Source organism: Grammomys surdaster, unplaced genomic scaffold (genome assembly GCF_004785775.1).
Source record: "Grammomys surdaster isolate TR1022 unplaced genomic scaffold, NIH_TR_1.0 126546, whole genome shotgun sequence".
NCBI classification, from domain to species: domain Eukaryota; kingdom Metazoa; phylum Chordata; class Mammalia; order Rodentia; family Muridae; genus Grammomys; species Grammomys surdaster.
Window position 1 is genome coordinate 5065888 of NW_021621338.1, and position 14654 is coordinate 5080541.

Below are 14654 nucleotides of genomic sequence, written 5' to 3' on the forward strand. Positions count from 1 at the left end.
GCCTTAGTACTTGCTCCTCTCCCCCCCTTTCCACTTCCCTTGCTGAACTAGGAGACATTTGTTGCTCTTATCAGAGCCTGCCCATCCCACCTTCGGCTGACCTCCAGTTCTTTTCCCTTTGTTTGTTCTAAGGTTTAGGGACATGGCTTCAGCTGATTGTCATTCAGGGCTTTTATGGCTATGGGTTAGTCTAGGTGCCCAGTTTCACAGACTCAGAGAACACAGTGGGGTCCAGGTGCCCTTTCCAAAGATCTCTCTGACCTTGGAAAGTGAGATAGGTCCTCCGCAGTTGGAGAAGGGGGAGGAGGGGTACGGGCAGAGGAACAGTGGAAGCTTAGCCACAGGATTTTAGAGTTGTTGGCCCAATTGGAATGCCCCTGTTTCAGCTGCCTCTGGCTACAGATGGGTAGATAATGTGCCAAGGTCAAATGTTGGGTGGCGCCCAGCGCCAGAAGCCAGCCTTTGAAGGGCATCAGCTAAACTGAGACCGGAGGTGTTGATGGCGATGGCTTTCAGGGGTCTGTGATCTCGTGTCCAAGCTGGAGAGGCTTGTATGTGCGAAGGGGGTTTCTTCCAGGGCTCCTGAGGGAAAGGGAGGGGTGGCTAAAAGCAAGGTGGAGGAGTGCGTTTGAGGGATTGTGGGAATTTAGGGCCGTGCACCCGCCCCTTCCCCCCACCCCCACCCCGCAATGCGTGGGGCGCCTGGAAAGGGGTCTTGCGGGCAGGTGGGATCCTGCGGGGACCCGAGCGCGGGGCCCGCGCTGGCCCAGACAGGGTAAGTCAGGGATCGTCCACTCCCATTGTGCGGCCGGGCGGCGGCAGGCTGGCAGAGCCGAGCGCTAGGAGGTGGAGCCGTGGACTGCGGGCTCCGGCGCCTGCGTCCGCCTGGCCGGGCTCTGCAAGGCGAGAGGCCGGACGGGAATCCGGCAGCCGCGCCCCGGAGCTAGCGGGGAGGGACATGGGGCGCGGCGGCTCTCCCAAGCCCCGCAGGTTCCGGAGCCCGGAGGTACTTAAAGGGCAAGGCGTGGGCCCTGGGCCGGGTGGGGACATCGGACTAACCTGGACCGAGTTGGGCCTCGGAAGGGAGAGCGGGCTGGGCACCGGGATGGAGCATCCCGGAGGGGGCCCACCAGCGCGATTCCTGACCCCGCCCTCCTCCCCCAAGGCTCCCCAAGAGGTCTCCGCAGCGCCCCCTTCTTCTCACCCAGGGTTTGGGTTCCATAGTGATTGAGAGACGCCTAAGTCTTCAGCCGTACCATGGCTAATGGGTTGATCCCGCCGCCCGGGGGCGCCTCCCCCCTACCCCAGGTGACTGATCGTGGGGGTGGAGTGTGGGAGGAGGGGCGGGATGGGTGGGGTGCCCTTTGGATGACCCTGGGACCACCAGATCCAGATGTGGAGCTGTATTGGTGGTGTAGAGGAATGGGTGGGGGGGTGTCTTTGGTATTTCACACATTTGTGGCTGGTGCTCCCAGTGCCCCGGGCAAGCCCTCAGAGGATGTTTTGGGGATGTTGATGCAGGCCAGGGTGAAGGTGTTGGGAAGGCCCTTGAATTGTGAAGTTGAGGGTGGGAGGGGAGTGTTCATGAACTAGGGGGTCCTTAGGAGAGGCTCTCTGGCCTGCAGGTCCGGGTACCCTTGGAGGAGCCCCCTCTGGGTCCAGATGTAGAAGAGGAAGATGATGACTTGGGCAAGACCTTGGCTGTGAGCAGGTTTGGGGACCTCATCAGCAAGACCCCGGCCTGGGACCCTGAGAAACCTAGCCGCAGCTACAGCGAGCGGGACTTTGAGTGTGGGTAGCCTGGGGACCCCTAGTGCTACAGCCTTCACCACCATCACCTTCATCGCCACCATTACTGCGCTCACCTCCGGCTTGGTCACTCTGTGTCATCCTGTGCTGGACGCTGTGCTGGGCCACCATGCCATGTTAAGTCATCCTGCCTCCCATACCATCACCTTGTTCACCTGTCAGGGGAGCTGGGCTCCAGACCAGGGGAGATGTAGGGGAGCTGAGCCTGAGGCTTTCCTCAGTGACCTTCATCGTCCACTCTGTCTCACTCACCCTCTGCTCCTGTTGTGTCTTCCCTCAGCTTCTGTCTCTCTTCTGTACCACATCTCCCGACTCCCCTTTGCGACTTTCCCTCTATGTCACTCTTGTCCCCACTCCATCTGGCCTCGCCAATGACAGGAGCAGGGACACAGTAGTTGGGAGGGGTGTCCTGGCTCTAGAGGAGGACTAGGGTGCCTTTGTTTTAGATCTTGAGCTAGAATAAGGTGTATACTCCTTGTGGGGGAAGCCGTACTCTGCCTCAGGGGTCTCAACCCACTCTCCTGCACCCCCCCCCCCAGTTCACCGGCACACATCCCACCACACCCATCACCCGCTCTCAGCCCGCCTGCCTCCACCCCACAAGCTGCGGCGACTGCCCCCCACCTCTGCTCGACACACCAGGAGGAAGAGGAAGAAAGAGAAAACCTCTGCTCCCCCCTCAGAAGGGACACCCCCTATCCAGGAGGAGGGGGGAGCTGGAGCAGAAGAGGAGGAGGAGGAAGAAGAGGAAGAAGAGGGAGAGTCTGAGGCAGAACCTGTGGAGCCTCTACCCCCGGGGCCCCCACAGAAAGCAAAGGTAGAGTCCTCTCATGGACGGAGGGCTGGCTGGTTAAGACATGATGAAGGTGGCTGCCTAGTGGTAAGTCTGTCCACGTGTGTCCACAGTTCTCCATCGGAAGTGATGAGGATGACAGCCCAGGCCTTTCAGTCAAGGCTCCCTGTGCCAAGGCCCTGCCTTCAGTGGGGCTGCAGTCTGACCAAAGCCCCCAGCGCTCCGGCAGGTACTGGACCCAGCTCCCTGGATCCAGCCCACACTAAGTAGAACCCACTGCAGTCCAGAGCAGTTGGCCCAAGTCCCTGACACTTACCTGAATCCTAACCCTGAATAGTGTCAGTAGTTGTGACCCGGAAAGCCAAGAGAGAGAGGAGAGTCTCACCTGTCTTCATGGTTTACAAGTGGGAGGAGGGAGCAAGAGGGGAGAAGAGAGAATAAAGCCAAGAGGTCAAGAGTGCTCTAGGCCTGAAGTGCTGGTGAAGAGAGAGGGGTACAGGTAGACGAGGCAAGCCAGTGAATGGGAAGGACTGCGCATGCTGGGAAAAGAGGCCTCTGTATTCACTCTTGTTCTTGAGGCTGGGGTCGTTATAGGAGCCTTGCCTCTCTCCATCAGACCTAAAGGGTCATGTTGCTTCCACAGCTCCCCGAGTCCCCGAGCCCGGGCTTCCCGAATCTCCACAGAGAAGAGCCGGCTCTGGAGTCCATCTGCCAGTTATGACCTGCGGGAGCGATTGTGCCCTGGCAGTGCCCTGGGCAACCCTGGGCCAGAGCAGCGGGTGCCCACTGATGAGGCGGAGGCGCAAATGCTGGGTTCTGCTGATCTGGACGACATGAAGAGTGAGTGAGACTCCATGGCAGGGACCTTGACAGGGACCTTGAGGAGGGTCTCCCCACCTAGTCCTCTCTACAGTGTCCCTGTGGCAGAGAGAGCTTAATCTGACTAAGCCACCTCTGCCAGAGCTGTTTTCCTTAGTGTCACTTGGGAGTGCTCTCTGAGTCACCTATTGCATAAATCGACCCCTTTCCACATGCACTCTTGGAGGAGAGCTCTCCTGAGACTTGCTTCCTTTGTAAACTCTACACTAACCCACCTGCCTGGAGGCAGAGGGCTGATCTGCACTGCCAGGCCCCATGTCTTCCTCCCCAAGCCAGGCCTGCAGCTGCGCTCACTCCTTCCCACCACCCTTGCCCTGGCCTGGCTGTGATCTCGGCACATTCCTTCCATCTTATCAGTGCCTGGCTTTGGTGCCACCTGTCATCACCCACAGGGCTCTGTGCCCAGGCTGGGGGCATCACTGGTCTCCTGCCCTTCTCCTCCTCCTAAGATTCACAGGGTGTGGGCGGGGGCAGAGGTGGGGGGAGTTAGGGCTTTGAGCTCAATACGTCATGGAAAGTTGCCAGGGCCTGAGGACAGGGACAGGAACAATCCGATGGCAGCAACAGTGGGATTGCGGGGGGGGGGGGCCATAGGGAGGGTGTATTTACAGATCTAGGGTGGGGGCTGATGACAGCAGGAGCAGGCTTGGGGGACAAGGAGAATTGGGAGCAGGAAACCTTACCACATCCAGCTCTGTGTGGGCAAAGTCACCTCCAGCAGGGGCTCCCACTTCTTGGGACAGCCAGGGCTGAGGCCTTGGCTGCCAGGGGAATGACAAGCCCGGCGGACAAGGTCATGGAGCCCAATGGGGCTCTGAGTCCTAAGCCTGAGTCCACTGAAGACCAAGGCCCTGGGAGAGAGCCAGCCCCCAGCACTGGTGACTTAGTGGCTTCAGAGGATTTGGAAATGTTTGTACTGGACTTTGAAGACTATGGCCTATGGGAGCCCACGAGGGGCCACCCGAACCCCCTGGCAGGGGTAGCTGCTTGTGAGTAACTGAGCAGTTAGCCTCTCTCCAGCTGTTCGTCTGGGCAGGGCAGGTGGGAAGATGACCAAGCAGCTCGGCGGGCACTTAGTGGGGCTGGGATTCCGGTGTTGTGGATACGAAGGTATTGAGAGCTAGGTGTCTAGGGACAAGCGTTGGACCCATGGCCCCACAAGTTGTGGCAGGGGCTTCAAGGTATGGATGGGACTGAAGGCTTAAGTGGGATCTGCCTTTTGTTGTGACTTGGCCAGTGCTACAATGTTGCTCTGTACTGTGCCTTTTCCCTTCTGAGACTCTGTTTCCACATCTGTGAAATGGCCACCTGGATAATGTGTGTGGGATAATAGCCAGGTAAACCAGGTATAAAAGGGGCCTGGAGCATGTGGGCCATGATCTTGGATCATTGGGGCCCAAGTCCACCTTGTCCACAGGTCATCGTCTGGAGGACAACCCCGGGGTGCGGCGGCACTTGGTGAAGAAACCATCCCGGATACAGGGTGGGAGAGGCAGCCCCAGTGGCCTGGCGCCCATCTTGCGCAGGAAGAAGAAGAAGAAGAAGCTGGATCGGAGGCCTCATGAGGTATAGTAGCCTGAGGGTGTTGGCTTTGGGGATCCAGTTTTCCCCCTTTGTGACGGTCCCAACTCAGCCTCCGAGCCCTCACCTTGATACCTATTGCAGGTGTTCGTGGAGCTGAATGAGCTGATGTTGGACCGTAGCCAGGAGCCACACTGGCGGGAGACAGCACGCTGGATCAAGTTTGAGGAGGACGTGGAGGAGGAGACGGAGCGCTGGGGGAAGCCTCACGTTGCCTCGCTCTCCTTCCGTAGCCTGCTGGAGCTTAGGAGGACCATTGCCCAGGGTAGGGCTCCTTGGCCTGGTCCTTCTCCCCACTGTAGCGCCATCTGTGTTGGGCTGCCCAGTGAGCTGGGACCACTCCGGGAATTCTGAGGGGCAGGACCTTCTAGCTGTCTGCAGTCGTGGGCCGTGACAGCCATTGTTTGGACCCTCGTGCCTTGGTCCCTGGTACCCCACTTTCATCTGTTTCCCCCAGATGCCTGTGAGACGTGTATCAGCTCACTTTACACATTTGCCTGCCCTTGGGGAGCAAGGCAGTGGGGTGGGTCTCCCCTCTGGCCGGACGGCTCCCTCTCTCACTGTGTTCTAGGAGCGGCTCTTCTGGACCTGGAGCAGACCACCCTGCCAGGCATTGCTCACCTTGTGGTGGAGACCATGATTGTATCTGACCAGATCCGGCCTGAGGACAGGGCTAGTGTTCTGAGGACTCTGCTCCTGAAACACAGGTATGAGGGGCTGGGGAAGGGGGCTCTGTCTGACTCAGCTGTCTTAGGACCATTGTCTGTCTCTTCTGAGGGGTCTCAGCTTGAGCTTTCATTACTCAATGCGACGGGAGCTTATCCTCCTCCGTCTTCTTAAAGCCGTAACCAATGGAAAGCTCTCACGTTAGGAAGGGCTACAGGCTGTGCTCCCTCACGCCTCACCTTCTCGTGATTTCAGTCTAACATAAGGCTCTCCAATTTACCTTGTCCCCTTCTTTAGCCATCCCAACGATGACAAGGACAGTGGCTTTTTCCCTCGAAACCCGTCAAGCTCCAGTGTGAACTCAGTCTTGGGGAATCACCACCCAACTCCTAGTCATGGCCCTGATGGTGCGGTACCCACCATGGCAGATGACCTAGGGGAGCCAGCCCCGTTGTGGCCATATGACCCTGATGCTAAGGAGGTTAGTGTACCTTGCCTGACCTGGGCCTGGGAACGTAGAAGAGGCCCACTTTAGCTGAGATTGGGAAGCTGGATGCCTGGCGTCTTGCCGAGCATGCTGTGGGTGGCACGCACGAGGGCTCCCTGTGCCGACGATACAGGGTTTTGGTTTGGTGATGATGTGCCTGACCCATGGGACCCATTCAGCTGATAAGGCTGAGGTGGGGTAGGGCACAGAGGAGGGTGCAGGGTCCTCCTAAGACTGGAGAGAGAGGAAGCAGGGTTCAGACCTAGGGCTGGGACAGCGCTGGGACAGGGCTGGGAGGGCCTGCCATGGCGTCCAGGCTGGGTCCCAGCCCTATTCCAGTTCTGCGTCCTCAGAAGCCCCTCCACATGCCTGGAGGAGACGGTCACCGAGGGAAAAGCCTGAAACTGCTGGAGAAGATCCCTGAGGACGCTGAGGCCACTGTCGTGCTTGTGGGTGAGCAGGGCTGGGTGAAGGAGGCAGGGCACGGTGAATGTCCTCTGTTATGGTCTGTGCCCCTGGGCCTCTGGAGGAGGCTTAAGTCCTTTCCTCTCTATTCTCAGTTTCCTGCCATCTTGGCTAGTGTAATATATAGCACCACTGTAAGAATTAGGGGGGGGAAAAGCGATTCTTGTGTGACAGACACTCTTACTTTCTCCACCTCTTGGTAACTGCTGTGTGAATATAAACACGTAAGTGAACAGGGTACTTTAGATCAGAGATGTCTTTCACAGTGTCCAACTGCTCCACTCTACGGAAGAACCCAGCTCTCCCTCCCAGAGCTTGCTTCGACTGTCCCTGCCCATCACTGCTTTTCTGCTCTTGTCTTCCTCAGGCTGTGTGCCATTCTTGGAGCAGCCAGCGGCAGCTTTTGTGCGGCTCAGCGAGGCTGTTCTCTTGGAGTCTGTGCTAGAGGTCCCGGTGCCCGTTCGCTTCCTCTTTGTGATGCTGGGTCCCAGCCATACCAGCACCGACTACCATGAGCTAGGGCGCTCCATTGCCACACTCATGTCTGACAAGGTTGGTCCTAGAACCTGGGATGGGTTCTTTAGACCCGACTGCCTGGATCTGCTTGTCCCCCAGCTGTCTGTTTCTGGAGTGGAGTTGGCAAGCTGCTAGCTCAGGGTGGAAAACAGAATCCTGGGCTGTGCATGGAAAAGGTGGCAACACAGTAGTGGAGGCCTAGACTCAGTGTCTTGGATGTAGGAAATGTGGACTGTCCCCCTGTCCTGTGTTGATGGTGCTCACCATGGCTGGTCTTAGAAGGGTCTCCTAGCTGGGGTGGTGCTGGGGATGCTCACTAGTCTGTAGGATGTTGGCACTGCCTAGTCAGCGGTGTTGTGGAATCCTCTCCTAGACTGGCCTGGTGCGTATGACTATCCATCTTCTCCACTTTACCTCTGTGACCCAATACCACCTCTCAGAAGTCTCCTTCCTGGGCTCTCTTGGCCCATCCTTGAGAGCCATCCCCTCTCCCCAGCTGTTTCACGAGGCTGCCTACCAGGCAGATGACCGGCAGGACCTTTTGGGTGCCATCAGCGAGTTTTTGGATGGCAGCATTGTGATTCCACCATCGGAGGTAGAGGGCCGGGACCTACTACGTTCAGTGGCTGCCTTCCAGCGGGAGCTGCTGAGGAAGCGGCGGGAGCGGGAACAGACCAAAGTGGAGATGACCACCCGGGGGGGCTATGCGGCCCCTGGCAAAGGTCAGACCCCAGCCCACTCCTGACTCTCTTGAGTGCTCTTACCATCACTGCCCCCAGTGCTGTGGGGACACAGCCAGGGCCTCCAGACAGGATGGAGTGGCCTGTGTTTCATCTGAATCTTTCCCATTTCCCCAGAACTGTCTTTGGAGATGGGAGGCTCTGAGGCAACCTCTGAAGATGATCCCCTGCAGCGGACAGGCTCGGTGTTTGGGGGGCTAGTGCGGGATGTGAAGCGCCGGTACCCGCACTACCCCAGTGACCTGCGGGACGCACTGCACTCCCAGTGTGTGGCTGCTGTGCTCTTCATTTATTTCGCGGCCCTCAGCCCTGCTATCACGTTTGGGGGGCTGCTAGGTGAGGCTCTCGGGGTCACTGTGGGGGTCAGATGTCACTTGTAGGGTTCTATGGTTCACATCACTTAGAGGGACGATGGACAGCGGAGGGTAGGAAAGCTGCAACTCCCTTAGGGAGCTACTGGGTCAGAGGACTCCTGCGATCTGTTTTGGGGGGGCTATAAAATGAAGGTGTAAAGGCAGGATCCCTGTCATTTCCTTGGGAATGCAAGCAGGGCCTTGTCTGTTATTCTGGAAGCTGCTCTGCTCTTGCTAGAGAGCCAGAAGAGGAAGGGTCAGAACAGGAAGAGCCAGGCTGTGGCTATCTTGTTGATCCCTCTCCACCCCAGGAGAGAAGACCGAGGGGCTGATGGGCGTGTCAGAGCTGATTGTGTCCACGGCTGTGCTTGGGGTCCTCTTCTCTCTGCTGGGGGCCCAGCCGCTGCTCGTGGTGGGCTTCTCTGGGCCTCTGCTAGTCTTTGAAGAAGCTTTCTTTAAGGTGAAGCTTGTCCACGACCCCAGGCACTGCCCCTCCTTCCAACCCTTTGTCAGCCCCTTATCCAAAGGTCCAGGAGCTGGGCCTCTGTACTCTCCCTTCTTATCCTTGGAGTCTACCCCTGGTTATCCCACAGGTAGCAGCCTTGGGGGCAGATGGCTCACCTGTAGCTAACCAACCTCCCCCTTACTATCTCTAGTTCTGCCGAGCTCAGGACCTGGAATACCTCACCGGTCGAGTGTGGGTGGGCCTCTGGCTGGTGGTCTTCGTCCTGGCCTTGGTGGCTGCAGAGGGCAGCTTCCTTGTCCGCTACATCTCGCCATTTACCCAGGAGATCTTTGCTTTCCTCATCTCGCTAATTTTCATCTATGAGACTTTTCACAAGCTCTATAAGGTATGGTAGTGTCCAAGATGGTGGGTAGGGGTAGGATAGAGGTGATGCCTGGTCTAAGGAGGCCTGGAGATTGCTGAGAGCAAGTCATGGGGAGGGGGGCTTTGTGTGTGTGTGTGTGTGTGTGTGTGTGTCTGTGTGTTGGGAGGTGGAGGTTAAGGGATGTCAGGGCTGGGCTTGTCATCCGCCTGTGGAGAGTGAGGCATCCCCTTCTGTATACACAGGTGTTCACAGAGCATCCTTTGCTGCCCTTCTACCCACCGGAGGGGGCCCTGGAGACTGGCTTGGAACTGAATAGCAGTGCCCTGCCCCCCACAGAGGGACCACCAGGTCCAAGGAACCAGCCCAATACAGCTCTACTGTCCCTCATCCTCATGCTGGGGACTTTTCTCATTGCTTTCTTCCTGCGCAAGTTCAGGAACAGCCGCTTCCTGGGGGGCAAGGTATTCTGTCCCCCTTGGTTCCTGTTGTCCCTGCTAGGCTCGGCTCTTGAGAGAATCTTCCTCCCTTCTTGGCCAATCCATTGGTCCAACAGCCCCGTCCCTCGTCTTGCCACCACGCCCCCCCTTCACCCCACACAAGACAAGAGTGCCTCCCAGCTGTGGCTGACACTTGGGCTGGCACCTTGAGGGGCACCTTAGGGTGTTTCAGGCCTCAGCTTGGTTGGGGGTATCTCCTGTCCCTTAGCCTCTTGCTTCCAACATGACTGCCTTTGGCAGGCTCGACGTATCATCGGGGATTTTGGCATTCCCATCTCCATCCTGGTGATGGTCCTTGTGGATTACTCTATCACAGACACCTACACACAGGTGAGTTTGCCTCATCTCCTGTGGCCACTGCAAATTTCCACTAGCCCCAGGATCTGGAGCAGGGTTGCAGCCTAGCTCTCATGGTCGAGTGGCAAGACGTTGGGCCACACCAGAGGCTGCCGTGAGGTTTGACCCATGGGCTACCCAGGGCATCTAACTAGTTATGATCCTAAGTGGGAGGAATTTGGAAGAATAAGTGTGAGCTGGTGCAGAGTGCCGGCTCTCTCCAACAGCAGGTCTCTTGACAGCTTTGGAGCCAGGGGGGAGGTATCCCATTGCTATGCCCTCTGCTGGCTCCGGGAACAGGCACTTTGGAGAATGAAAGTGAGTTTCACCAGTTCTTTCGAGTTCTGGGAACTCTGTAGTAGGAAGAGCTGCAGTGTAGATCTCTCCTATGGGCAGCCTCTGGCTCTGACCTATGTCTTCCTTCCTGCCGTGCAGAAGTTGACGGTGCCTACAGGGCTCTCTGTGACTTCCCCGCATAAGCGCACATGGTTCATCCCACCCTTGGGCAGTGCCCGCCCCTTCCCGCCATGGATGATGGTGGCTGCGGCTGTCCCTGCGCTCTTGGTCCTCATCCTCATATTCATGGAGACACAGATAACTGCGTGAGAGGGCTGGAGAGGGATGGGAGATGGGCGGGTGGGTTGGCTTCAGGGTTAAGGCAGGGGTGTCTAGTGTTGCCTTGTGGTAGGCTGTGAGGAGTTTGTTGGGATCTGGCGGTAGTGGAGGAGGAAGAGGAGGAAGAGGAGGAAGAGGAGCAGCAGCTAGAGCAACAGGCTGCAACAGGCATGGGCATGTGGGCCCAGGCATGGTACTCCTGTGAGGGTTTGACCTGGTGCCTCTTGCTATCACCCTTGGCATGGTGGCACTTGGAAGTTCTCAGAATTCTGTCAGGATGTTCTCTCACCCAGATAGCGATGCTCACACATTTCTCATTTTGGTTAAACCAAAATAACACAGTCTGATCTGGCATCTGGCTTTTGTGGTGCTTTTAAATGTTCGCAGCATGAGAATTTGGCTCAGTTTTACTGGAGTGTGAGAACGTTAATTTGGGAATGTGAAAGAGGAAGCTGACAGGCCCAGGGAGAGCTGTCATCTTCCATGCTCCCTTCCCCTCAAGCCTTGGGTGAATGCTGTGTGTACTGCAGGTCCGCCTGCTAGCTAGCTCCTTCCCCTTCAATCCCCCACAGGCTCATTGTCAGCCAGAAGGCACGGAGGCTACTCAAGGGTTCCGGCTTCCATCTTGACCTGCTTTTGATTGGCTCTTTGGGTGGCCTCTGTGGGTTGTTCGGCTTGCCCTGGCTCACAGCTGCCACTGTCCGCTCTGTCACTCATGTCAACGCGTTGACGGTGATGCGTACTGCCATTGCACCCGGTGACAAGCCCCAGATCCAGGAGGTGCGGGAGCAGCGGGTCACCGGGGTGCTCATTGCCAGCCTTGTGGGTGAGCACCCGAGTCTCCCCATAGACTTGCTTTCTTGGGCCCAATGGCTTGAAATCCTCATCATCCTGGGCTTGACCCTCCTGAATCTGCAATTGCATCGTGCTTGGCCCTCCCCCAGGTCTCCAACATGTCACCTCACACTGGGAACTCTTCCCTGCTTCTCCTTTGTCCTGATTCATCTATTTGGGAGGCCCAAATTGGTCAAATAAACAAATCCCTTACCAGGCCCTTTGTCTGGGCAGGGCAGAGCAGGGCAGAGGCCGGGATAGGCTGATGTGTGTTACTTCCTCTAGGCCTGTCTATTGTCATGGGAGCTGTGCTGCGCCGCATCCCGTTGGCTGTACTCTTTGGGATTTTCCTGTACATGGGAGTCACATCACTGTCCGGAATCCAGTTGTCCCAGCGTCTGCTGCTCATTTTCATGCCAGCAAAGCACCATCCTGAGCAGCCCTATGTGACCAAGGTCAGGCCCAGATGCATGGAGTTGTGGGACATGCTTGAGTTGATGGGTGGGGTTCTGGAGGGACTCCTCACCTAGGGATGAGCAGAGGGAATAAGGTAAGAATAACTGGGACCCAGAGAGCCATGTTTCCAAAGGTGTGGGTGGGGCCCGAGTGGCCACTGTGTAATGACACTGAGCCTGTACCCCAGGTGAAGACATGGCGGATGCACCTGTTCACCTGCATCCAGCTGGGCTGCATTGCACTTCTCTGGGTGGTCAAGTCAACGGCGGCCTCGCTGGCCTTTCCTTTCCTGCTCTTGCTCACGGTGCCTCTGAGGCGATGCCTTTTGCCCAGGCTCTTCCAGGACAGGGAGCTGCAGGCGGTAAGGGAGGATGGCTTCAGGGTGGTAGGATTAAGGCAGGTGGGCACTGGCTTCCTGTTGGCTACCTGTTGGCTTGTGTGAGGGTACCAAATGCTCCGAAGTGCTGTTTTCACCGGTATAATGGGCTTGTAGAGCCTACTGAAGAACTGGTGGGAGATTTAACTATGAATCCAAGTAAATAAAGCTGCTGATATGAGGCTTCAGAAAGAACAAGACAGGGCTGTGGTGAATAATTGTGCTTAAACAAGGCACCTGGCTGTGGGCTGCATATGGGTGGGGTAGCACAGGCATCAGTCCTGGGCACTGTTTCTGTCAGCTTTAGCAAAGGACATCGTTTTTGCTCTTCTTTAATTTTTTTCTGTTCTCTTCCTTTCTTTTTCTCTTTCTTTCTTTCTTTCTTTCTTTCTTTCTTTCTTTCTTTCTTTCTTTCTTTCTTCCTTCCTTCCTTCCTTCCTTCCTTCCTTCCTTCTATCTTTCTTTCTCTTTCTCTCTTTCTTTCTCCATTACTTTCCTTCTCTTCTTCCTCCTTCACTTCCTCCTCCTCACCCTCTTCCTTCTTCAACATTTTTGCTTGTTTGTTTTTGGTTTTCGAGACAGGGTTTCTCTGTGTATCTCTGTGTTCTCTGTGGCTGACCTGGAACTAATTCTGTAGACCAAGTTGGCTTCAGGCTCACAGAGATCTACTTGTCTCTGTGTTCCAAGTCCTGGGATTAAAGGCACGCACTACCATGTTTGGCTTTTTTTTTGTTTGTTTGTTTTTGTTTTTTGAGACAGGGTTTCTCTGTGTAGTCCTGGCTGTACTGGAACTCACTCTGTAGACCAGGCTGGCCTCGTTGAACTCAGAAATCCGCCTCCCTCTGCCTCCCAAGTGCTGGGATTAAAGGCGTGCGCCACCACTGCCCGGCCCATGCCTGGCTTTTAAAAAGTATTTTGTGTGTATGTGCTGAGGTCAGAGGGCAGCCTTCGGGAGTTGGTTCTCTCTCCATCATGTGGGTCCTGGGGATTGAAGTTGGGTCATCAGGCTTGGTGACAAGCACCTTTATCTGCTGAGTCATTTTACTGTTCAATTTTTGCAGTTCTTTCATGCTTAGATATGGGGCACGGAGGCGCCAAGATCCTAGGCATGCTCTGCTGTGTCACAGTTGCGACTGCACTGGTCCATTTGGGTGTTCGGGGTGATCTGGGAATGAAGGTTTTGGGGAGGGAAGTACTTCAAGCTGGGGTCCTGGAGAGGGAGAGAAGGGGTGCAGAAGGGGATGTGAGGAACACGGGACTCGTTTGTCTGTCTCCCTGTCTTTCCAACCCCATGCTCTCTTCCGCAGCTGGACTCTGAAGATGCTGAGCCAAACTTTGATGAGGATGGTCAGGACGAGTACAACGAGCTGCACATGCCTGTGTGACCTCAGGATGCTTCTCCTCCAGACCCCACTGCACAGACCCAGGAACCCAGCACCAGGGCCAGGCATTCCTCAGGACCCAGGGATGTTCCTGGAGTCACTGCCCATGGCAGGACAGTGGCCCCTTGACTTTCACAGCCCAGACGGCACCGGCTTTGAAGTCATTATAACACACTCCGTGTCTTGTGTCTGCCTCATTTTCTTGGTGCCACCTGTGGCTTGTAAGACCACGTTTACCTACCTGAAGTGTTACTAGGGTCATCCGAACTGGAAGAGATTTGAAGCAAGGGACAGAGAGGGTTTGACGGGGAAGGGTAGATTCAAGAGTACAGAAAATCCAAGCTGGGTCTTACTGTACCCTTCTTAGCTCCCTTGAGTATAGCTGAAGAACAGGAGATTCAAGGTCTACTGAGGGTCACATGTCCATTAATCTAGCCCTGGATTAGAAACTAGGGGACAGAGAGGCACTGCTTCTCTTTAGCCACAAAAGAAATCAGGGTGACTTTAGTCCTGTGAGGCTACAAAGCTGAATGGAAAATGCATCTAGGAAGCAGGGGTAGCAGCCCAGCCCCCCTAGACGCCAGGATGGCGCGGGTTTGGGGCCCACTGGACCATTTTAGATTCTTCTGGCTTAAGAGTGAAGCCATTCTAGGATTCCTCACTCCTTGTGCAACAGTCTGTTTTGCCAGAAATAACCTGGGAGGCCTTGAGGAGGGTGAAAACAGGACCTATTGCGTCACAGTTGCTAGGTAACCAACTGCCTGGAGCCTGCCGGGCTTGTGTAGCCCTCTGGTGGTTGTTTCTGCGTACTGAATGCTCAGTCGGCTGAGCAGGGGAAGGCTGCCACCTGGTGGATCTGATTTAATCCCAAGTTTCATTTAAGTGGGTTCCAGAGGATTCTGGGAGGTTCATGGAGGTCTGTAGCTCCAAGCATCCAGGGTTAAGGACGACTTGGCATGACATGATCCTTTCCCTCTGGAGCTGGCTCTGCATTCCTGTCTTTATCTGATTTGATCTCTCCTTTGCTGCCGTGGGTTCA

At 56.1% G+C, this 14654-nt stretch overlaps 1 protein-coding gene across 1 annotated transcript; it reads left to right on the forward strand.

The window, feature by feature from the left end:
• Positions 1-854: 854 nt before the first annotated feature.
• On the forward strand, positions 855-13801 carry Slc4a3 (solute carrier family 4 member 3). Its single transcript, XM_028760571.1, has 23 exons — positions 855-1006; positions 1166-1308; positions 1626-1791; positions 2349-2626; positions 2716-2831; positions 3246-3442; positions 4899-5047; positions 5147-5327; positions 5634-5769; positions 6026-6209; positions 6569-6668; positions 7048-7232; positions 7693-7918; positions 8054-8272; positions 8601-8749; positions 8946-9140; positions 9362-9580; positions 9857-9946; positions 10388-10554; positions 11140-11393; positions 11687-11856; positions 12045-12218; positions 13541-13801. The coding sequence occupies exons 2-23, from the start codon at positions 1258-1260 to the stop codon at positions 13616-13618; spliced, it is 3684 nt and encodes a 1227-aa protein (XP_028616404.1). The 5' UTR covers positions 855-1006; positions 1166-1257; the 3' UTR covers positions 13619-13801.
• The last annotated feature ends 853 nt before the right edge of the window (positions 13802-14654 follow it).

Excerpts from the sequence above, each read along its gene's own strand:
- Slc4a3 (XM_028760571.1), top strand. The coding sequence starts at position 1,258 with ATGGCTAATGGGTTGATCCCGCCGCCCGGGGGCGCCTCCCCCCTACCC. Across the intron at positions 2,832-3,245 it reads AGCCCCCAGCGCTCCGGCAG|CTCCCCGAGTCCCCGAGCCC; the intron begins GTACTGGACCCA and ends TTGCTTCCACAG. Across the intron at positions 8,750-8,945 it reads TTGAAGAAGCTTTCTTTAAG|TTCTGCCGAGCTCAGGACCT; the intron begins GTGAAGCTTGTC and ends TACTATCTCTAG.